At 38.8% G+C, this 25,390-nt stretch overlaps 3 protein-coding genes across 4 annotated transcripts in view; 2 read left to right on the plus strand and 1 right to left on the minus strand.

Annotated features, from left to right (window-relative positions):
- Positions 1 to 144: 144 nt before the first annotated feature.
- Positions 145 to 16,714, plus strand: LOC134649561 (set1/Ash2 histone methyltransferase complex subunit ASH2). 2 transcript variants are annotated; one of them, XR_010096972.1, is made up of 10 exons: positions 145 to 403; positions 526 to 704; positions 778 to 925; positions 1,185 to 1,381; positions 9,703 to 9,920; positions 10,563 to 10,740; positions 12,256 to 12,412; positions 14,419 to 14,542; positions 14,671 to 15,112; positions 16,489 to 16,714. XR_010096972.1 is itself a non-coding variant. In XM_063504336.1 (10 exons), the coding sequence occupies exons 1-10, from the start codon at positions 252 to 254 to the stop codon at positions 16,591 to 16,593; spliced, it is 1,713 nt and encodes a 570-aa protein (XP_063360406.1). In that variant the 5' UTR covers positions 145 to 251; the 3' UTR covers positions 16,594 to 16,714. The 2 variants fall into 2 exon arrangements, 1 of the variants encoding a protein (XP_063360406.1); XM_063504336.1 differs by having other exon boundaries at positions 14,671 to 14,925.
- Positions 16,715 to 18,099: 1,385 nt separating this feature from the next.
- On the minus strand, positions 18,100 to 19,246 carry LOC134649643 (bolA-like protein 2). The gene is made up of 3 exons (XM_063504482.1): positions 19,119 to 19,246; positions 18,862 to 19,040; positions 18,100 to 18,251 (listed from the first exon to the last, which is right to left on the minus strand). The coding sequence occupies exons 1-3, from the start codon at positions 19,162 to 19,164 to the stop codon at positions 18,120 to 18,122; spliced, it is 357 nt and encodes a 118-aa protein (XP_063360552.1). The 5' UTR covers positions 19,165 to 19,246; the 3' UTR covers positions 18,100 to 18,119.
- Positions 19,247 to 20,370: 1,124 nt separating this feature from the next.
- The window catches only part of LOC134649545 (phosphatidylinositol 4-kinase beta), a 62,632-nt gene continuing 57,612 nt past the window's right edge, over positions 20,371 to 25,390 (plus strand). Inside the window, exon 1 of the mRNA XM_063504313.1 lies at positions 20,371 to 20,871. Within this exon, the coding sequence (XP_063360383.1) occupies positions 20,780 to 20,871 (92 nt within the window). The 5' untranslated portion in view covers positions 20,371 to 20,779. The remainder of the gene's footprint in view (positions 20,872 to 25,390) is intronic.

The raw sequence follows: 25,390 nt of genomic DNA on the forward strand, positions 1-25,390 counted from the left end.
AAAGAAATATTTTAACTTATTAACCATAGATATAATGTACCCATGTAACATGTTATGTTGAAATAAAGTGGCAATGTTATTGTGACGTAGGCAAGTGACACTCTGGGAATAGAAGACCATGTTTTATTAGACCATGGTTTTGCCCATATTAGAGCGTTTTACTTATTTCTAGTAAATCATGTGATACTCATATAATTATATTTGGAGACAATAAGGATTTATTTGTGTTTAGGGAACCTTGATTACGCGAGATGGCATCTGAAGACACAAGAAAACCATCCGAAGCAGATCAATCACATAGTGCACAATGCATGCATTCAGAATCTCATAAGCCGGCAGATAATAATGCCGATAAAAACAAAACAAACAAATCTGGAAGCGATTCTCAGGGGTCTTGCTACTGGTAAAGTACAACTAACAAAAAAAAGATGCTTTCTTACTAAAACACTGGCAGGTTAAACCACTTTAGAAAGAACCTGCATTCCAAATTTAACTTCTAATTATATACTTATTCCTTTTTCACAGTGGCAAAGACAGGAATCTTAACATAGTGGAACTACTGTGTGCTTCATGTAACAGATGGTTTCATGAGTCTTGTATTGGGTATCAGTTAGGAAAACTGGTGCCTTTTATGACAAATTATTTGTTCATTTGTAAGAACTGCTCTCCAACTGGTCTGGAGACTTTTAAGAAGAATCAAGCTCGTGAGTATTCTAAATTTTGAGTTTTATATTTGAAACTTTATTGTCAGTGATAATTTTTATTTTTATTTTGCAGCATTTCCACAAATGTGTCTGACAGCTATTGCAAATTTGAAGCAGGAGAGTGCAAAAAATGCCAGCAACAAGGCCCTTTTCAGCAAGGATAGAGAGATTATTCCATACATAGATCAATACTGGGAGGCAATGACGACTATGCCTCGAAGGTAGTCTTACTTAAGAGTATCTTGTATTTAAATATGGCTTGTGATTGGTTTTGATAACCTAGCCTTCATTATTGTCCCAACATTCGGAAAAAAGATTTCATTAAATAAATGTGTTGTTTGGATCTCCTTGCTCCTTAGTCTTGTTTTTTTTTATGTATTTATATACTGGCCAGTTTTAAAATGTTGCAAAGTCAATGTCATATAATTTTCAGTGTAGTACACACACTTAAAAGTTCTACATTAAGAAATTTATTTTCAGAGTGACCCAATCTTGGTATGCTACAGTGCAAAGAGCGCTGATCAAGGATATCCAGGTCCTTTTCACATACGAGGAGGACTCAACCCACGGGCCAATGTTTGGGCTCTACAATATGGAGCTTACGTCCATCAAGCCTAACTATGAAGCCATGATTAAGCAGGGGCAGCTGAAAGTCACTGATATGGGGATTGCTACAAGTAAGTCAAAATAGTTTACAAGTTGTCAGCACTAGAAGTAGGTAAGCAGGTTGGGTAGGTTTCAAAATATCTGTATACACTCTTGTTCTTTTGAAAATAAAGTTGTTAAGATCATTTTAAACCCACTAACCTGCTTAGCTATGTTTGCATCTGGCTGTAACATGGAAAGCCGGGTAATTTTGAAAATGGCAAATATCGGCTAACTACAAGCAGATACTACTGTAACAATAGTAACCAAGATGCCTTGATAAGTGTTACAGTAGCGCAAGTGTTGCAAAAGTATGAAGTGCTTCTGGTTTTATAGTTAATTGCCATTTCAAAATTACCCTAAGGCACCTTACAATACATCTACCACAAATTATTGTATTAAATCCACCTAGATACCAAATAAATAATTTAATTTTTTTTGACAATAGGTATTTGTAGTAAAATTAAAAACCATATCATTATTAAAGAGTTGGCATCCCATCAATGCAACAAATTAAAAAGTAATAATTAATTTATTTATTAAATATAAATAATAAACCCTGACAATTGGCACACTCAAACTATCAAATATGTTGCACAGTACAAAGTATTAAATATCGACAGATCGACACTGACAAAGTGCACCTTAATGATTGGGCAATAAGGTTGTGTACACATATTTTTGGCACTTTGTCCTTGTCGATATTTAATACAAATTCATGCAGACCAAATAATAAGGCTCCCCCTATCCAAAACTGTAAACCGGACTATAGTTCGTTTTTTTAGCATTAGAAAGAACTTGAAAGAAGGTAAGCGATTTTGACATGTCTTTTGAAAAACACTTTTTAAAAATCAATAACTATTACTTATGAAAGCAGAAGACTATAAAAGATCGTATTAGATTCATAATTGTTACATATTTACATTATTTACCGTAACTTATTTTTAAAATGTGTTTTTCAATTAAAAGACACATCAAGATTGTTTACCTTATTTCTAATGCTAAAACAAACGAAGTATAATTGAGGAAAATCGATATGATTGGTTGTACCTAATACGAGTATGTAGGAACGTTTCAACATAAAGTAAAGGTCAATGAACCGTTGCGCTATGACAACCGCAATTTTACTTAATTTTAATGAAAAGGCATTTCGCATGATACGAAGTATATAATTTGGAATTCAGCCAGTGTCTGAAAAATGCATCCACGCCGCGTACAATGCAAACACCGACTAGCGCGTCACAGCGTGCTATTGGATAATGACTCTGAGATCAGGCATAGAGTAGAGTGGGCAGTCCATTTCTATGTAGATAAACAGTTAAACACTTTATTCATTTCCACAACATACATGGTAATTACAAAGTTATTAAATATTGGCATGCAGCTTAAATTAAAAGAAAAACTAATATAATTACACGATATGAACAAAAAAAAAACATAAAAGGACATAACCATGTGTCGTGGCAGAGAATTGGCGCTGGCTCAGCATGATGATGCGGCAAGCCACGTTGCTGATCAAAAAAAATCAAAAATCAAAATCAAAAATTCTTTATTACATAAGACACACTTTGTTTATATTTAATGTACAATGATGGAGCCACCCGGTAAGCAAAAATGCCTGTGTTGGGTGGCGCCGCTCTTCCTTAAGGTGACATAACTTAACTATTATAATATAACAATATCTGGGAGACCGAGCTATGCTCGGAAAACATATAAAATCTCAAAAATTGGCGTTTTCTCAGAGATAAGACCTAGACCTAGATCGAAATTTCGCCCCCGAAAACCCCCATATATATTAAATTTCATCGAAATCGTTAGAGCCGTTTTCGAGATCCCCGAAATATATATACAAATAAATAAATATATATACACGAATTGCTCGTTTAAAGGTATTAGATATGCTAAGCTAATTAACTCTAATTTACTGGCTAAAATTCTAGCTTATAGCTACATTTAATCTAGAATTATGATAGGTACATGAATCCAAAAAAGAAATGTATATGTATCTCTCTATGTGTGTGTGTGTGTGTGTGTGTGTGTGTGTGTGTGTGTGTGTGTGTTTGTTTGTGTGTTTGTGTGTTTGTGTGTGTGTGTGTGTGTTTGTGTGTGTGTGTGTGTGTGTGTGTGTGTGTGTGCGTGTGTGCGTGCGTGTGTACTTATCTGTTTGTGTGTTATTTCATGCTGATATTGGTAGTTCTTGGACGGTTATTAGCAATGGGCCACTTTTTAAGCCAGTATGTGTCTGGCTCGTAAAATGCAAACTCCTATACTATCGTTACAGCGCACTATAGGATAATGACTCGAAGATATGAAGATGTCCTTAGATATTATACGTCAATGGCCACGTACAATTCAAACACAGACTAGCGTCACGGCGCGCTATTAGATAATGACTCTTAGATTTATTGACTCCGGGCTAACGTGGAGTCCGCACATTGATCAGCTATGTGACCGCCTGTCATCCGCTTGCTTCGCCTTGGGCAGACTCCGTCCCAGTCTAAACATTAATAATATTAAGAAAGCTTATTACGGCTACTTTCATTCAATACTATCATACGGAGTCGACCTATGGGGCGACGCTGCGGACCGACTAAGGCCATTCAAACTCCAAAAACGAGCGATTCGGTGTATATCTGGGGTCCCATGGGACCACCCAGCCCAGGAACTATTCAAACAAACAGGAATTCTTACCCTGCCGTGTCTATACATCTTCGAAGTGGCAAAATACGTAAGACGCAACATAACACAGTTCCCGACTCGTGGTAACGCCCGAGGTGCGAGTTCCAGGAGGCCTATTGAACTTAATCCACCCAAGACGCGACTTGCCAAGTCAGTCCATACATACGGTAGGACCTAAAGTATATAACAAAATCCAGCTGGAGTTGAAACAAACCACCAGCGACCAATGTTTCAATAAAAAACTTAAATCTAAACTGGTGTCTGACGCATACTACTCAATTGATGCCTTTTTCGAGACCCAACACTGTACCAAGTAAATAAAACTATATACCTACATATTAATAAACAACTAGTTCGCTGGCTCAGCCTTGCCTGCCCAACTATGTAAATATAATAAATAATTATAAGACTTAGCATTAAGCACTGTATGTACCTGACGTGTAAAATTATGTTTTTATCAATAAAGAATTGAATTGATCAAGTATAGTAAGAGTAAACTAGGTAGTCCGTATCTATACTCGATATATACTCGTACGTAAAGGCCGTAATGTAGGTAGGTGTTGTAACTAGGTTTAAATATTGATGGCACGTGTCTAGCATCCGGGACCCGTCTCCGTCTAGACTAGACGTAAAATGACGAAGAAATTATGAATGCTTGAATTGCAAAAGGAAAACGTTGTTTTGAAAAACACACCTTTCACAGCCTTCTGGTCCAAATGGTTGAAAATTCTGGCCCAGATCATTTTTAGGCCACAGGGTAAAAACGGGACCCTATTACTAAGACTCCGCTGTCCGGTTGTCCGTCCGCCTGTCTGTCACCGGCTGTAACTCATGAACCGTTATAGCTAGACAGTTGAAATTTTCACAGATTTCTCTTGCCGCTATATCTATACCTAATAACAAATACTAAAAAGTACGGAAACCCTCGGTGGGCAAGTTTGACTCGCACTTGTCCGGTTTTTTATTTTAATAACAACTGGCAAACTAATATGTCTAAAAAATACAAATTACCCTTGCATTGGACCCTGGTGGTGAACTCTATACCTTCGATTGCAGTTATGTAATATTCTAACGATTTTCCCATTCAAGCCATAGGTACACCATACTGATTGTTTACAACATAATGTATTATGTAGTTTAAACAATCATCAGTCACATTTCCCGTCGAACGTGCCCGTTCCAGACAATTAACTCCGCTAGTCATGTTGCCCTCAATATGGGTACCTATACCTGAGTTTCCGTGGTAAATATAGATAGGTAAACAAATATGTTACTTAATTTTTACCAAACTACAAAAGGGAGGAATTCGTTTTATTATTATTAATTTATTCTCCTTAAATACTCTTTCCCGTTTCTGAAATATCCGTAGGTAATTAGGTGTACACTTTGTGGTGGGTACCACTACCATACGTAACGGTTTGTTTTAAAAATATCCAACGCCATTATTGTGTATGGTTTTCAATTTGTAATCATTGTAATCAAATGTTGAAAGCTGACGGTGAGGGAAAGACAATCCTAATCCCATGCGAGCAGATCCGTAGGCACAACTAGTTGAAATATTTACAGGTGTCTGTACATTCACTATCAGGGCCGTAGCTAGGGGGGAGGGCATTATGGGCCAATGCCCTACCTAAAATCCCATTGCCCTATACCTTATAGGGGCCTACTGATGTTCAGTCCGCCGGACGAAGGTGACAGTTCCGAACAACTGACAGGTTGATATCCGCCGGAAAACGAAATACTATCGACTATGTTAATATAGGTATTGCGCCCTACCTATAATTACCTACCTAATTACGGCTGCCCTATCTTAAATTCAACTCTGTCTACGGCCCTGATTCACTATTCTTTATCGTTCCGTCAGTCAAACCAAGCACTACCGTCGGCGCACACGCGGTCAACTCCCAGACACATCTACAATATTCCATCACCACATTGTCCGCTATTGTATACATTAGTGTTTGTAAACATGCACACATAGCTCTGCGTATGTGTTATATCAGTATTTCCTCGTCTCACATAGGCATTGTGTCGTCGGTGCTGTGTCTTGACTATTGATTTTAGATTTAAATGGTTCATCACCTTGAACCCTGATGGCTGGTAAGTTTTTTCGTACATAATTTTGTTTTGTTTGCGCGTTATCACTGACGCTGTGGCTTATACATTATACATAGGTATGTTTGTATATTAATTCGATTGTTTTACGTGTTTATCTCGTTCTCTTACGGAAAATGTTTTTAACGATTGGGCAATCGTGTAACGCCTACGAATAATAATTAATAGGTATAAGTAATATAGGTATTCAAAATAATGGTTAAAGACTAGGACTCAATTAGACCAATTATGAATTGTAAGGATTTATTTAAATTCTTGTTTTCAATAATAATTGTTAATAGTTATTCAATGTACCTTTCTGACAGTGCACAGAATCTGTTGAACAGATAGTGATTCAAGCAAGAGGAAGGTTTAGATGTACCTAGTTAAGGGTTTGTATAAAATTCGTTGACATATACTGCAAAACATTGTATCTACATCGTACGAAGGAGTCAGTTATATTATGCTTATATACCTCCAATCATAATTATCATAAAGATAGGTATGTACATATGTACATGTACTCAGTTTTCTCGTATATTGTAGTACTTACTGATACTAAACAAGGCTATTAAACAATAGGTAGGTTAATAGGCACATCGTTTTGAGCCATAACTAAATTGTACTTAAAATATACTAGAGTCTGCCTGCAACCAAGAGCGTTATGTCACGAAATGTCACGATCAAACGTCGCGCGTCGGGATAAATAATAAAAGTAAGAGCAAGCGATAATGTAGCTTAAATACGTAATTAGTGAAGGTCGTGTCGTGTAAGTGACTGTCTCATTTCAAACATAGAGAGAATCATACTATCTTTGTCTAACGCTAGTACTAGCACGCAAAAGAAAAGGACGAGTATAGTTTTTTTTGTTCATATTTACTGACAAATTGGTTTGACCAACTATACAAATAGGTACATATCTTATAACTAAATCATGTTTAAATTACTGACATGTGATTATGTTTCCAAAATTCGCTTTTCATATTTTTGTATAGGAATCAAAAACTTCCATTTCCCACATGAAAGTTTACTTTCTGCTTTGTGAAATTTTCCCGAAATTTCTGAGAACTTTTCAAATTTTTCGGAAACTCCCCGCAACATACCTACGACACATCTGTAGTTTACATTAATAATGTCCTTATAAAATAGCGTAATTTATTCGCCACCTAATAAAATTAAATTTGAATATAAAAACTTTACTGTTATTAGAATACACTCTCAATCTATAACGAAAAACAAAATAGTATAGTCTGATTAAGTGTATCATAATAAAAAAGGTTGTTTATATTTCGTCAAGTTCTTGTTTGTACAGGATTATGTTTGTATTAGAGATAAAATGACTTCGGTATATCTTGCACTTTTATAGGATATATTCGACCTGCTAACCGCTAACCCTAAGCAAAAACGCTGTTCCCATCCCTTGTCTCCCGCAAGCGAGTTGAACGCTCAAGCGAGCCAGAGTGACCAGTGTGCCTATCCAGATGAAAATCGTTTGCAGAAAACGAAACGCTAGCTGTGTCTCTCTATCACACTTTCATACATATAGTGCGATATATACGATTCCATATAGTACGAAACGCTATCTGGCTCTTGCCAGATACAGCATTAGTTTCAATATATGATATATTGAAACAAATGCTATATTTCTGTAATCATCTTATTATGCTATCTTTAGTAGGTAAGAGATTTGAGGGTCTTAGTTACACTGGACTAGTCTGGTGCTATACCGCATACTCTGAGCAATGACACAGCAAATATAGACGTCGATTAGACGCAGTTCATACTGATAGCGCTATCTTATCGCGCGTCTTACGAAATAAGAATATTGTCACTTATTGGGCTTAGGTGATATTGGAGCATTCGACATGGAATGTGAGTTTTTTTAATTTACAAGCTTTTATTGCTTGACTGTCTAAGAGGAGGGTAATACGTGGTAATACTGTTCGATTCTTTTTAATTATAAAACGGACACTGATATTCCTTTATTTTATTTTGTCTTCTATGAAAAATTCGCGATTATTATTTTATAGGTACTATGGGCGGTGGTAATCGCTTATCATCAGGCGATCCGTCTGCTCCTTTGCCTCCTATATCACAAAAAAATATTACTTATGGGTAATTTATTTTGTTGTTTTTATAACACCTTATTTTATTGAATCTTAATTGAACAAAAAAAAGGATTGTACAAAAGGCGGTCTTATCTTAATAACATAAGAATAAGGCGTTCTCTACTAGCCTTTTAGGACAACGATGAATGTTTGTAAGCGGCACTTTGATTGTATTAAAAATCTCGGCTAGTAAATTTTATTATCAAACGGTAAAACATGTTAAACAGTATTTCGGATCAGTTCTATTATCAGCATGGAATCGCACAAATCATTCTGACAATGCTGATTGATATGATATTGTATCATAATTTACAAATACATTTATTTTCTCTATAATCTTGTCAGTCATTACTCATAACAATCACCATTGCGAAGAAACTCCATAGCGCAACCCATCACGTAGGCCCAGACGAATCTCATCTTTTCAAGATGTCTTATTACTTCTCTTACTCGTATTAAATTCCACCTTATCGTCTCATAAGCAAAGTTCATTTCCAAATACGGTTGGTAAAGATCACTTCTAATAAGCCGCACTTCTTATGCAAACTATAAACTATTTTATACTGATACCTTAGCATTCAGATATCCGTCCCAGTAGGAGGTGTATTGAAGTTGGACGGTTAATATGCACCGATGGATTTATTATTGGATCGTTACGTACACTATCGAAGAGAAGTGACAAAGTGTGGGATATCCGCTAACCTCGGGATTTAATGTGCATTGCTTATACTTACACGTGGAAATCTTTGGTACATGTTTGTATGTAGGTACAGTTAAGGTACGCCTTAACCTGTACCTGTATTGTTATTACGATAACAATTGATCAATTTAGCATAAACATGCGTTCACGAAGTTATTGTTTTTGGTTAATTGGTCTAACTAATCGATATCTTAAGGACTATTTAAACGCCGGTAGAGCGCTATAGCGGTTTGTATACATTCTTATTAAACCTGCTGTCCATACGAGCAATTCAGTGGCCAATCTGATCAGTCAATTAATTCGGTTGCGATTTAATTTGACGCCCATATCCAAAGAGTAAAGTATGTATAAGTAGTAGGTACCCATATCATTGGCGTACTTGTGTCCACTGTCCACACCACTTTCATTGGTCAGTTGTTCACAAAGAATTAGTGGTCCCTCCACAATCCACAACACTAATTCAATTGACATATAGGTAATGAGATTGTGTAAGAATTGTACCGGCATTATTGTACCATATAACTCATATAAGTGTGTCCCCTTAATAGTTATAGCCACCATTATCCATCTAAGTATCATGTATGTATGTAGATGCTGAATTAGACTTTAAATATACTGGGTCAAGCAGATCTTGTCAGTAGAAAAAGGCGGCAAATTTGAAAAATGTAGGCGCGAAGGGATATCGTCCCATAGAAAATTTTAATTTCGCGCCTTTTTTTACTGACAAGATTTGCTTGACCATCTATAATAATAATATTTCGATTATTTCCAGTACCCCTGGCAGGAAACGTAAAGGGACGTCAAGGCAAGCGCCGGCCGGCCGTCGGCGGCGCGGCCGAGGCGGGCGCCCCGGCCGGCAAGAAGGGCCGCGCCGCCGACCCCGCCAGTCTCAAGTTACCGTCTCATGGGTACCCTACCGAGCATCCGTTTAACAAGGATGGCTACCGGTATATACTGGCCGAGCCTGACCCTCACGCACCGTTCAGACAGGTCAGCAGGAAACCAATAGGTTACGTGACTAATTTTCATTTATGGTATCAATCGATCAGGTCTGTTTTTAGGATCAAATGTCTATATGGGACCCATTGCATTAAAGCAATACAAAAGTCAGAAATTATAGTCAAACTCCGACAGTCGTACTTCACTCGCGAAACGCTCCTAACAAAACGGTATGGACAAAACAGGAAAATTGCGTTTTCGTCGGTGAAATATTGAGTTTATGTATATTTATAGTTCCTATAGGTACTTTATTTCGAATATACCCTTACTTTTTATGTTAAAAATAAATAAATTTTGAAACTTTCAGGTCCTGTATTTTTGTATTATTTCCATATATTATTTTAATATCCATATTATTGTGAGAAATTGCTCATTTGCTATACTTGGTCAACCAGATCTTGACAGTAAAAAAAGGCGCGAAATTCAAATTTTCTATGGGACGATATCCCTTCGCGCCTACATTTTTCAAAGTTGCCGCCTTTTTCTACAGTCAAGATCTGGTTGACCAAGTATATCTATTTTACTAGATTTTGTTATAAAATTCAACATGTGTCATCATCCCTATTAACTGCTCAGACCATGCAATATCCGTTAATACCAGATGTCAAACTCATATAAAATTGCTTTCTCCAGGAGTTTGACGAGAGCAATGAATGGAGCGGCAAGCCAATCCCAGGCTGGTTGTACCGCTCGCTCTGTCCCGGCATCGTGCTGCTCGCGTTACACGACCGCGCGCCGCAGCTCAAGATATCCGAGGATCGGCTCGCGGTCACCGGCGAGAAGGGATACTGCATGGTGCGCGCCACACACGGTGAGACAGGGACAGCAACATGCCAACGGTTTGCAGAGAAACGAAACGCTGTATCTGTCTCTATCGGACTCTCGTTACCTCATGAGGGACGTGACGATTGCGGGCACTCCACCGCTCTCCACGCCGCTCTGTCCTGGGCCCAGTGCATGCTAGCATGTGCATGTGGCGTTTGTCAGTTACTTACGTTATTCTGTCCAGCCCAACGTCTATCGGACTAATATGGAAGAATGATAGAGATACAATAGCGTGGTTTCGCTTTCTGCAAACGATTGTCATCTTAATTAATGTCGGATCTAACGCGATTACATTTCAATTGTACATAGTCACCTGGACTCTGCCGCCTGAAGATACATTTGACGATGGGCACTGGGTGCTGTATGGTGATGAGACTTGTTGAGTCAGATATCTTTGTGATTTCCGAGCACATACCATAAATAAAGTGAAGCCTTACCATTAAGGGTGCCGCATAACGGCCCTTCGATAACTTGCTCCGATTGCCGGGTTTCGTGCGATTACATGCAACAGGCGCCCCTTAGGGCACCTTTATAGGATAGTGTGCTCTAAAGATCGGTTTTCCTAGGATAGCGGTGCCGTCATATAGTGGCCGTCTCCATACTAAATAATACGGCTAAATATGGATGTCGTAGTATTTGTATGGAGACGGCCGCTGTATGACGGCACCGCTTTCGGAGGAAACCAAAGCTTAACCGTGTGTTTCTGTAGGTGTATCAATATAAAATAAAATAAATAAATATTATAGGACATTTTTTACACAAATTGACTAAGACCCACAGTAAGCTCAAGAAGGCTTGTGTTGTGGGTACTCAGACAACGGTATATATAATATACAAATACTTAAATACATAGAAAACAACCATGACTCAGGAACAAATATCTGTGCTCATCACACAAATAAATGCCCTTACTGGGATTTGAACCCAGGACCGCGGCTTCACAGGCAGGGTCACTACCCACTAGGCCAGACCGGTCGTCACACAAAATATCAGTTAAGAGCCAACAGGAGTGGTCATTTCTCCATACAAACGTACTCGACTGTTTCCTCCGTGGGTTTTGAAGCTAGAGCAATGATTTTTTCAACACAGATTAATATTGTTAATATCTGGGTCGGACCTTTTTGCTTTTTTTGATATTTTTGTTTTTTAAGGCGCTAGAGCCCTTCATAAATGGCCAATATGGCCTAATTGACTATGCCGCAATGAGAGGCGTGCTATTCAAAACTGACATCAATTAGTCAAAAAAGCAAAACGGTTCGACACAGATAATGTCATAATCATTTAGATTGCCAAATTTGGTTACGATTGGTTAAGTTTTGGAGGAGGAAACAGTCGAGTACGAAACCTCGATTTTTGATATTTTTACGCAGGATTTTTCGCCTTGTCCTTATCGCACTAGTTTTAGGAGCCGCTTCCGTTAGCGAGACGGGTATATTTACCTAAAATATTTAAATCTTAGCTCCTGTTGGCTCTTAATGTAATAATGTGTGGTTGCTTGCAGGTGTATCACGAGGCGCGTGGTATTGGGAAGCCACAGTGGAAGAGATGCCAGAAGGCGCAGCCGCCCGTCTGGGCTGGGGGCGGCGCTACGCGAACCTGCAGGCGCCGCTCGGGTACGACAAGTTCGGCTACTCGTGGCGCAGCCGCAAGGGCACCAGGTATATACTACTAGATACCCCTCCAGTACCATCGGTCCACTTTCCCAATCTGTCTACTTTACCAAAGGGTCAATTTTCGCGATCTGTGTACTTTACCAAACGGTCCACTTTCGCGATGTGTCCACTTTACCATCGGTCCACTTTCCCGGTCTGTCTACTTTGCCAAACGGTCCACTTTCCCGATCTGTCTACTTGAGCACGTTGTCTACTTTAGGCATTGGTTCACTCGTTTCGTAGCATAGTACCAACTTCGCGAACTTTCATTTGGCGATTCGCGAAATGTATTTTTTTTACACACAAGCCACCAGTTTCACAGAATACCAAAAACGCTTAGTGCCAGCATAATGCCAAGTCAATATGTGTCAACCACAGAGGACCGATCAGTATTGTAACAGGTGCGAGTGAGAAACCGTCATTGTTCTGACAGTATTTAATCAAATATAACTGATTGCGTTGCAGCAAATTACCGTTTTGTGACTACAACGAACAAAATGTCTGGGATCATTCCAGTAAACAATATCCCATGAAAAACATTTCATGTAAAATGTTGCCAAGACGAAACCACAAGGCCCGGACTGTCAAAAAGTTATCAGATATCTTGTAGAGCCAAGCTTAACTCTGCAAGCCCTAACATGACAAACTCTACACCTTAGTCAACATATGTGGCTTGGCCGTTTCGCTACCGTCACATGGGCGGAAGGTGATATCTATTCATTATTTTTTATTATACAATAGTTTTTGTAGTAAAAAAAACGGCCAAGCCACGTATTTTGACTAAGGTGTAGAGTTTGTGATGTTAGAGCTTGTAGAGTTAGAAGCTTGGCTCTACAAGATATCTGATAACTTTTTGACAGTCCGAGCCTTGTGGTTTCGTCTTGGCAACATTTTACATGGGATCGGAAAAGCGGACCATTTGGTCAAGTAGACCAATGAAGAAAGTGGACCGATCGGTAATTAGACGGATCGGGAAAGTGGACCGATAGGTAATTAGACGGATTGAGAAAAGCAATTAGGCAGATCGAGAAAGTAGACCGTTTGGTAAAGTAGACAGATTGGGAAAATGGACTGATGGTACTGGAGGGCTAGATACTAGGGTCTGTGAAGCCACAGGCCACAGTAGAGGAGATGCGAAGAGGTACAGCCTCTGGGTTCGGCTGGGTGAGGCCATAAGAGACGAGATGCAAGTTGGTACAGGGAGGCTGTCTAGGCTCTGCCAATTTTTATGGAAATTGGTGAAATATCGTCGTAACAAACATTTGCAACGTGGTCGATGGTGGCACCGCACCGACAGCAGCCAAGACGTGATGATATAAAGGGGCTATTCATGAATTACGCATTTCAAATTTGGGGGGGAGGGGGGGGGGTTCTGAAGATTGGGTGATTGTGGCATGACGTAGGAGGAAACGGGGTCATTCGAAGCATGATTTTTGGATGATTTTAGGGGGGGGTCAAAAATCGATGACGTAATTTATGAACAGCCCCAAAGGTGGGTTGTGACCTTTGGGGCTGTTCATAAATTACGTCATCGATGAGGTAGAGGGCCTACGCGAACCACGTTCGACGTATTGCGTCCCTGTCACACTAATCACACTTACGTACGAATTTACAGGTGCGACATAGAGGTAACACGTCGAATGTGGTTCGCGGTAGGCCCTCTGAGCATTACGGCCCAAAGAATCTGGAATTTCCTGGATTCAACGGGCATTAGTAAAGGGCCTTCACAATAGATCACAGCTTGGTCGAAGCGGCACTCAAGGCCCACAAAACCCCAATAATAAATAAAAAAATAAAAATAAAGGTCACAACCAAAAAGTATTTACATATACTTGGTCAAACAGATCTTGACAGTAGAAAAAGGCGGCAAATTTGAAAAATGTAGGCGCGTAGGGATATCGTCCCATAGAAAATTTGAATTTCGCGCCTTTATTTACTGACAAGATTTGGTTGACCAGCTATAGATGCCATGCTGCTCTATGTACTTATTTTAGTTTCAATTCCCGTTGCAGATTCCACGAGTCGCGCGGCAAACACTACAGCAACGGTTACGGCGAGGGCGATACGCTAGGCTTCCTTATTGTGATGCCTAATAACCAGAATACTAAGTACACGCCCAACACCTACAAGGATCGGGTAAGTTTATAATGTTCATTTACTTGCACACTATGACATACATACACAGACACCGCACCGCAAGTGTTTAGGAAGAACATCGTCATATTGCTATTTATTATTTTAATATTACAATTTCTGTTTTTTAGCCACTAGTAAAATTCAAAAGCCACCTCTACTACGAAGACAAAGACAACATCCAAGAATCTCTAAACAGCCTGAAGCCGCTAAGCGGCTCCAAGATCTACTTCTTTAAGAACGGCCAGTGCCAAGGGGCAGCCTTCTTGGACGTGTATCAGGGCTGCTATTATCCTTCAGTCAGTCTACATAAGAGTGCCACTGTCAGCGTCAACTTCGGGCCCAACTTCAAGCATTCCCCGGGGAGTGAATATAGCTACAGACCAGTAAGTCATTTTTCCTCCTCATTTTAAGATCTACTTCAAGAACGGCCAGTGCTAAGGGGCAGCCTTCTTGGACGTGTATCAGGGCTGCTATTATCCTTCAGTCAGTCTACATAAGAGTGCCACTGTCAGCGTCAACTTCGGGCCCAACTTCAAGCATTCTCCGGGGAGTGAATATAGCTACAGACCGGTAAGTCATCTTTCCTCCTCATTTTAAGATCTACTTCAAGAACGGCCAGTGCTAAGGTGGTTCCTTCCCTTGTAGCCACAAGTTTGACATCCGAAGTAGATGCCGCTATATGGCGTGTTAATACTTTTGAATCGAACATGATATATTGTAGCCTCATAATAATTATATTATGTTAGTACCTGACGCTAAAAACCTGCTTCAAAAAAGTACCGTTAAAGAACCACCTTCTTACACAAAATCGTTGGGTCCAAACAGCAACACTCTTACCTGTACACCAATGGACCTTATTACAAAAGACATAAGGTCCACCGATGGACAGTTTACAGTGCAGGCGATGGTACCTAGTGAAACATTAATCAAATACAAGCAAATTAGTTTTTCAACTTCAAACTTGTAGCTTGGTGTTACAAGACTTAACCTCTCGTGTGCCGTGATTATTTTTTTCTAATATTTTCCTCGTACGCGGATCCGCGCTCCGGCATACGATGGCTTAATTGACTTACATGCACGTTGCTGACTGTTTACGTTCACTGTCCCGTGCCCCACATATGGGTCACGGCAAGCCTCTATTAAAAGGCCGTAAAGCTTTGGATTCCTCCGAAAACGGTGCCGTCATATAGCGGACGCAAAAGACGGCCGTCTTTACGGTGGCGACATGTGAAAAGTACCACGGCGTCATAACACACCGTCATCCACCAAGGTAAAAGCGGCAAATTTGAAAAATGTAGGCGCGATGGGATAAAGTCCCATAGAAAATTTGAATTTCGCGCCTTTTCCTACTGACAAGATTTGCTTGATCATCTATAATTTACTTGGAGGATGAAATATCATCAGAAGAGGAAAATAATCGTAGTACGGAATCATTTATTCAAATCTCGTGTCATTTATTCAAAATGGCGTCACCGCTATCTATTAAAACGTTCACGAAACTATCGACACCGTCATGACGGCCGTCATCTTACGTTACGTTGACAATCAACGTAACGTAAAGCTTTGGTTTCCTCCGATAGCGGTGCCGTCATATAGCGGCCGTCTCCATACTAAATAATACGGCTAAATATGGGTGTCGTAGTATTTGTATGGAGACGGCCGCTATATGACGGCACCGCTATCGGAGGAAACCAAAGCATAACGCCGTCTAGGAAACCGCGCCATCTTGTTTACATAGACAACGTTCTAGTGACGTCAGTCAACGCTATATAGCGGCCGTAATATGACGGCACCGTTTTCGGAGGAATCCAAAGCTTAAGGTTGACAGTTAACAGTTGGGACAATGAACGTGTTAAAAATCTATATATGTACATATTTTTTGACAAACAACTGTAGTTTAATGTTGTTACCTTGACAAACAACTGTAGTTTAATGTTGTTACCCAGATGTCGGAAAAGGCGGAGGAAGCGATCTGCGAGCAGACCATGGCCGACCTCCTGTACCTCACCGACAACGAAGGCAAGCTGCGGCTCGACAACTTCAACCTCTGATACACGTAGCACCGTTAATTCGGTGTGCATGGACTGAGTGTGAGATACGACACAACAGTGAACTATATACATATGTATATGTATTATATTTATACAAGTACCCTTCTCAACCTATTTAACATGCGCGCGTTCGGGCCGCGTTTAGCAGACTTAATTCTTAATTTGAAAGGAGGAAGGATGAAGGCAAACATGCATAAAACTTAGAAAATATACACAAAAAAAGGTGTAAGTTATGGTCCAATATGTAGAAGTTTTTGAATTAAGGCTTATAATATAAATAAAATTTCTCTTTACTGAGACTTGTTTCTGGTCCTCTGGGATCATAAAATTCATAAACGAGACCATGCCAGAGGTGGCAGAGGTGCAGTAATTCAATGTGAAGTTTAAAATGATCAATACATGAGTGCCTTTTGGCGTTTTATATAAAAGCTGATCGTTCATGGCAAACATGACTTTAAAAAAAATTTTTAAAATCTTCAGTATTGGTCATATAAACAGCAATTGGTACTATATCATTGTAACTTGTAACTACTATAATAGTATAAACTCAAATTTGACTACTAATAAAATATACCTATTATGTATCATATTCTCTAAAGAGATGAATTTAATGGCCTGCAATGGTAAATAGTCACATAAGATTACACCATTAAATCAGCTATGTAATTATATAATATTGGCCCTACATAAACTAATCATGTATTAAAATGCTTTGTCTGGCCCAAATATTTATGTACTCTTGTAGTAAATAGGTGGTAAATTTGAAAAATGTAGGCACAAACCACGAAGGGTTGATCATGATCACCCTTAGAAATGTTTAATATTGCTACTGTAATCATATGTATAATGAAATGATGAGTATTATTTTTCCTATAACTCCTAAAAGGACAACAATGGAATAATAAAAAACTGTATATATATATCAAGGTTGCATCAATAAATAGGTATCTCAAGTTGTACAAGTTGAATGTTGTGTTGTGTAAGCAAAAGTGTACATGTTGTTTGATAAATGTTTCATACTCATAAATTTGTTTTATTTGTAATGGGGCAACTGAGACAAATCTGATACCATAGCTAAGGTATGCTAAAATAAAACACTTGCAGGGAGTAATGGCTATACATGTAGGTATTTCTAATTTTCAGGACATGTGATTGTGTGCTCTACTTATAGTTCGTTTTTTTTAGCATTAGAAAGAACTTGAAAGAAGGTAAGCGATTTTGACATGTCTTTTAATTGAAAAACACTTTTTAAAAATCAATAACTATTACTTATGAAAGCAGAAGACTATAAAAGATCGTATTAGATTCATAATTGTTAAATATTTACCGTAACATATTTTTAAAATGTGTTTTTCAATTAAAAGACACATCAAGACTGTTTACCTTACTTCTAATGCTAAAAAAACGAAGTATAGTAAATAATAAAATTAAAGGGCCCTTGGCATGTAAAGGGTTAATTTGAAAACACTGTTGACCAACAGCTTATACTTTTTACTACATTTTTTTACTATAACTGAAGTAAACCCTCAACTGTCCGGGCCATGTTCCTTAGCAGCCAGACTTCGGTGCCATTGGATGGGGGTTTTGGCTACTATTGAAGAAATGTGGGTCCCAGCTTGTACCTCCTCTTTGAGGACCTCATTAACCAAATTGTATCTCTGAAAACGTTAATAATATAATGTCATTTGTCACATTTCTTAATGATCATCTGTGTCTGGTCTGGACCATGGGTACACTTCACAAATATACCTAAAGTGCACTGTGCTATATGACCAAGAGATATTATACTATCTTTAATAATGAAAATGAAAAATGATTTATTTAGGCATCAAAAATGCAGCTTATTACATAGTAGAATGGTATTACATTTTTAGGAGTAAGTATTCTATTGTTAGACAGCCTAGGCAATCCTGAGCCCTAAACTAGGTAAACCTGTCTTATAGGGATCAGGGAATAAACCACCGCTACTTCTAGCAATGCAATGCATAATATTTCATTTGTAAATGAGTAGGTAACAGTTCTGGGGTTTGATGCTCTCCTTCAGACTGCTTTTTCTAAGTCTCTTATTGGCTTTCTTGTACAGTGAAATGGTTTCATTTTATTAACAAATAAGTAAATTTACTGTCCTCATTAGGTATATGTGTTTGGTGCAAAGCGCCCCATTTTAAATACAAAATGAACACACCTAGCAAGTTCTGAAAAGTGACTGAAAAATATTCTCCTCGTCACAGAAGTAAAGAAAAAATAAATATAAGTAAGTAGGAATACCTTGTACATAGGTAATCCATGGAACTTGTCAGTAACCACAACTAATCTGAATTGAGGTTTTTCTGCTTGGTCTAGCTCATTTATGACGTCTAGGTGCGTTGTTTGCAACGCAGCCTGCAATTTCTTCTTAATCGTACTCTCTACTACCCCGGACTTGTTTCTTATAGTATAAGAAATACCTGTAAACAGTGAAAATGCAAGAAGTCGAAGTGTTTCACAATACATTGTAGTGTTCCTAAATTGACTACATAATATACCTCTATGGAATGCATTATACAATGACTTTGAACTATTAAGAAACATACCACCGGCCTAATTCTTAAATAAATGTTTTAATAAAAAATACTTTAAAATCTGTAAACATAACCTCTTTTACCGATATAATGACATTGACAGTTATGAGATGACAGTTATTGACATTTATGGTAAAGTACCGTTTACATGTACGCCCGTCGACCTGGATCGCACGGTACGGCCTTGGTCCGGCGCACGTTCGATGTTCGATCGTGTGACTTGGTCCATTATAGCCAATTTAGACTCTCGGCTCGCGGCGCGTCTCGTGGCTCGCCTCGAGCGCGTAAGCCCGTCGAGCTACTGATTACACTCTCGCCTCGTGGCTCGGCTTGTGGCTCGTCCCGTGGCTCGTAAGCTCGTCGAGCTAATATATTTTAAACACTAACAGCACGACATAAGGTTTATAACCGAATGACAAGCCGAACGCGAGTGTGAACGCAAGCGCGCGTCTCGCGCGAGTCCCTTTGGCTCGTGCCCAAAAAACCGCTCCTCCACGCGAGCCAAGCGAGCGCGAGCCGAGCGCGAGACGAGCCACGAGCCCAGCGCTTACACTCTCGTTTCGTGGCTCGGCTCGCGGGTCGTCTCGTGGCTCGCGCGAGAGTCTAAATCGCTTTTTAGAATAGGAATATTATAGTTTGTCAAAGGACTATCTCATTTCAAACATAGACAGAGAGAATCATACTATAAATGGTCAAGCAAATCTTGTCAGTAGAAAAAGGCACGAAATTCAAATTTTCTATTGCACGATATCCCTTCGCGCCCACATTTTTCAAATTTGCCGCCTTTTTCTACTGACAAGATCTGCTTGACCATCTATATCTTTGCTTACACTAGTACTAGCACCCAAAAGAAAAAGATGGGTATATTTTTTTGTCCTTATTACTGACAATTTGGTTTGACCAACTTATATCTATAGCCCCCTCCACACTCGTGTACGAGTGTGTGGGGCTTATGGTTCCACCGCATGTCCATAATTTATTACCGCACCGTTCAACGTCACGGTGCGCCGCACCCATAAGTGAGAACGAGAAAGATATCTGTTTTTCGCTCTCACTTAGGGGTACACGATAAGATTAGCTACCGTGGCTCAATATGTGTACTATGCCTAATTTTTTTTTCTGATCTTGCATCCCCATCGCAAACCACCATCACCAATTTTGATTATTTTGACACTCTTGACAGGACATAACAAAACGAATACGAATATGTCTCGGAATTTGGTCGCAGACCATCGATTTATTTGATTTTCGTGAATATTTCTTTTGTTACGTTCGCATTAGTAATTATAGTTTTGATATTCGCAGTTTTGTGTTCTCGTAACAATCAATTCCTGGCGTTACGGTCGCTCGCTTTTGTGGGGCGCAATTTCGATTTAATAATAATATTTTCAGTTATTCGGGTTACATTTTTGTGTAAACAAAAATTGAAAGGACTTTAATGGCTGTGAGATGTAATATATTATCATCTTCAATAGTTGTTCGTAACGGGGTTTCGTGTTTATGGATGTTAGTTACGAATGCAGGGGAGTGGACGCCATGTTGTTATTTACTCTTTGATTTGTAATCGTCGCGAGTCGTGATATGGGTTTATTGTTATTTTGTAAAGCGTCGGTTAGTGTGTGAGCATGTTGGAGGATGTACCCGTCCACGGCAGCCGGAGTGACCCCAAGGGCTCGAAGGTCTCCGCGCACCAGAGAAATCTCAGCTTGGATTTTAGGTAAGTCGAGCGAAACCTTATCAGTGCTTTATCTTTGCTCGGCGCATTGACGTGACAAACAATATTGTACTGATTTCAATACGAAATGGGCTTTACGACTCAGGTTATGTTGTTATGGTGGTGTTACAGTGGTGTTATTTTACACAAACAGATATTTGTTTCTTAAATGTAGGTAAGTAATATTGTATTCCATGGGAAAACTAAACACGTCCTATATACTCATAATCTCGTAGTAAACATGTCCTATATTACTGAATTTGTGATCTGTACCACGACAATATGAATGCTAAAAGGAATGTAAAGTCATTTTTTTTATTTACACAGAATAAATGTAAACAAAGGTGTGACCTGTGAAAAAAAATATTTGCAGCAATCAAGATATTTAGACTTTCAAGTAATTTACTCATATTCTACTGTAATATTATGTACATTATTGATAAATAATATAAGTTTTAATATACACTTTGGTGTGTTAAAAACAAAAATGAGTTGTACAAAAATGTTATTCTATTGCAAAAATTGCAGCCGCTTCAAATTCCTCATGTCACAAATGTTCTAAGTTGAGTATTTCCAAAATGCCTATTAGTTTTACTTTCTTTAACTGATGTATTTTTAACCAACTAAACTGACTTATAAAAAGGAGGACGTTAATTATGATTTGTTGTATGCTTTTTTAATTTGTTTTTAAGACTGTAGGTTAACTGTCTCAAATTAGTTTCTCCAATTTTCGGGAGATGGTCAAATTCAATGGCTAAAATTTGGGATCTCTGGTCACTTTATCTATTCCATATAACTGTAGTCTATTCTATATAAAGTACAGTGTCTAACAGTATTGGTAGTTTTCCAAATAACAGCAATTTAGCCATGGCTTGATTTCCCATAGTTTATTCCATCCATGTGAGCATTGAACCAGCAGTAAAGAGGGCATGAAACAATGCCTTGAGAAACTGGTCACACTTTATGAACATCATTTTATTTTGGTTGCACAGTTTTTGTGCAATCATTCACATTAAATTAGAAGAGCTCTTGTGCCATATGTAAAAAGGTATACTTTTCTTTGGCTTTTTAAAAATAGGAGCTCTGTAACAATTTGTCCTTGGTTCACCCTCAGTTTACATTTGTTTAAACATTGGTCTGGTATTTGTTCATGAATTGTTGGCAAGAGTGATGATGTAACATATTTTAATTTTACAAACTTGCTGAACACATTTGGCCACATTTGATGAAAGTTATGATGATGATGGTCATGCTACTGACTTGCAATAATAAAATATAAATGGGAACCCAATATGTGTTGGGACGATGACATCAAAAGGATAAGGATTGCGGGGATGAGGTGGCTCCAGGTTGCACAGAACCGTGACAAATGGTGTAAAATAAAATGAAGGAGGCCTACACCCGAAGGGTAGATGTAGATGTAGTGTAGGGACGCCCGGCCGGATGCAGGCGGGCTGTCGATCGCGTGTCGCGTTCATTCAGCCCTGTTCCCTGGAGTTGGAGCTGCAGGTTACTGTCCCGGCGGCATTCCCACACTATTCTCCTCGAATCTTCTTGTTTTCCTGCAGAACAGAAGGACATCTTTGAGTTCGACGTCCTTTAGTTTGTGTTCTTTCAGTGTGTCTCTACCGAATGTATTATATCGCGGTGCTGCGTACATAGTACATTCTGCTAGTAAATGTAAGCTAGTCTCCTCCTTACCACAGTGTGGGCAGGAGGCGTCTCTACTAATTTCCATTATCTTAAGGTGTCTATTGAGAGTATTGTGACCTGTAATGATACCTGTCAGTAGTCTCAGACTGCTCTTACCTAGTTTCAAAAGATACCTGGTTCTCCTGTGGTCTAACCCTTTGATCATCATCTTCGACTGTCTACACCCAGTCTCTTTTTCCCATTCTCTCTGTGCTTCCATCTCTTTTACCTTCTCTATTACTCCCTTCGTGACATCCGCTGACATAGGCAGAGCCGGTTCCGGACCTATATATTCCGTCTCCGCCCCTATCCTCGCCAGCTCGTCTGCTTTCTCATTTCCCGTTACTCCCTGGTGTCCTGGTACCCATGCCACCGTGACACTTCGTGAGGCTTGCCTATCAAGTTGAGCTCCTCTCGACATTCTCTCACGAGAGAGGAGGTGATTGATATTTTCTTTAGTGCCTTTAGTGCTACCCGAAGGGTAGAAAAGGGCTAAAGAGAGAAATGGGAACTAGGTGCATGATTAAAAGGTTTCTAAAACAGTAACAGAGTTTCAGATTTCGCCTTAATATCCCACTTAAAAAAACTTGTAAAATGCAGAAACTCGCATTTTATTTTAAAATCTTCTTTTATCATGTGTGAGACATTCTAATAAACTTTCTTATATTGATTTTTATCCCAAAATAATGCTTCTTATGCTGTTATGCAATCTACAGTATCTGTAAGTAAATATTTACATGTTTGTGGTACAAGTTATGTGTAATAGATTGTACTATTTATTACCTTTCTAGTACTGGCAGTACTTTTACACTGTTCAAAGTGTAAAAGTACTGCCAGTTGACCATTTTATGGTTCAGCAAATGCTTTAAAGTTATGATCCTTTTGAATAGATAATAAACTTGTATTAGTTTGTTCATTGATATTTAGGTTTTACATCGGCATTACCCTCCTTAGACGGTATTTAGGAGCACTGTTTAACCGGAGGAATCATTATAAAAGAAAATAAAGTTGGTCTGTTGCTACCACTTGATACGCAAGTCGCAAGGTACGGTAAAATTTCATGTATGGTTGTCTTCTCGTCTAAAACAAACCTATAAGTTTTTCGCCTTATTACCTTCAATACAAGGAACGGAAAAAAATTGTAAACTCGTATTTGGTTGCGACTATACATATTAAAAAAAAAAAGTAAAAAATATTTATTAACCATGAAGAATTGTTTAAGTACAGTATGCAGTTTATCGACGACTTCCACACTAGGCTAAGCCTGTGTCGTGAAAGTCAGCTACATGCGTAAATTAACCAAGTAAGTAACAGCGGCTTGAAAAATCTGATACATATAGTTAGTGCATGCAAACTTACACTAAGTATTTAAATAATACAATTAAAGAAGAATGTTACCTAACACTGTGTGTGTTATTTAACAGAACTTGTCTACTTACTTTACGACACAAGGCTACCCTACTTAAATCGCGTTTTAGTGGAATGCTACTCATTAACTTCATTCTTAAACCTAGTGTTATGCTCCAATAAGTGTTAATTTTGGACACCTGTTCTGCACTTATTAATTCGTTTCACTTGGACACACGCAAAGTTTTTTTTTACAATTCGTCATACGGCTGCTGACTACGGCTGTACCGTAAATATAATTATGATGTTTATGACAGGAAAATCATAGCGACTGGCCACCAATTTGAAAAACTGGAACCCCCGAAAATATGAATCATCTCAGTACAGTGACAGTAGACGGTTACTTCGTAAAACATTGCATTTTATTTAGCAAAATCAAAATGTCCACTCTGCAATGCACGTCACAAGCACATAATAGCATTGTAAATAAGTTTGAGTTTATAAACACTGATTGCTCGAGTTAGAAATTATCAGGACCATCTTTAATTTAATCTTAATTAGAAATTGTTTTCCTTTAAGTATGTTGAGCATTCATTATTAGCAAGGTACCTATGATAAAGTATAATGAGGTAAGCATGTCAAATTACCTGCTATAATGTTTGTGTCCCTTCTCCTCAGTCGATGTACTTGTTCATGTCGTGGTCAACTGGTATTAGTATCAGGCACAGCTTATCCAATATTATAGTTCTATTTACCTCAATTCCAAATATACTAAAAACCGGCCAAGTGCGAGTCGGACTCGCGCACGGAGGGTTCCGCACCATGAACAAAAAATAGAGCAAAACAAGCAAAAAAAAAACAAACAAAAAAACGGTCACCCATTCAAGTACTGACCCCGCCAGACGTTGCTTAACTTCGGTCAAAAATCACGTTTGTTGTATGGGAGCCCCACTTAAATCTTTATTTTATTCTGTTTTTAGTATTGTTGTTATAGCGGCAACAGAAATACATCATCTGTGAAAATTTCAACTGTCTAGCTATCACGGTTCGTGAGATACAGCCTGGTGACAGACGGACGGACGGACGGACGGACGGACAGCGGAGTCTTAGTAATAGGGTCCCGTTTTTACCCTTTGGGTACGGAACCCTAATAATAAACTCCCAAATAAATAACATGTTAGGAATTCGGTTGGTACTAATGCCGTATCACACAATTCACACATGATTGATGAGTGGCCCAGTTGGAATGTAGGCAGTCTGTCGTCTGTCCTTTGACCCCAGACTCTGCGTACTTCATTCAATAAGTCAGATCCTGGCACATAATAAATAGGACATACCTACAATAATTTATATACGTAAGTTCAACTTCAAATAGTCCTGGAACTTTTATGTGATCTCAATGGCTTTTTATTTGGTTTGACTACTAATACTGCAATGGTGAAAAACGAAGTATGGCACTATACAAACAATGGCGCTGGTTCCA

This window comes from Cydia amplana, chromosome 7, assembly GCF_948474715.1.
Source record: "Cydia amplana chromosome 7, ilCydAmpl1.1, whole genome shotgun sequence".
Taxonomy (NCBI): Eukaryota; Metazoa; Arthropoda; class Insecta; order Lepidoptera; family Tortricidae; genus Cydia; species Cydia amplana.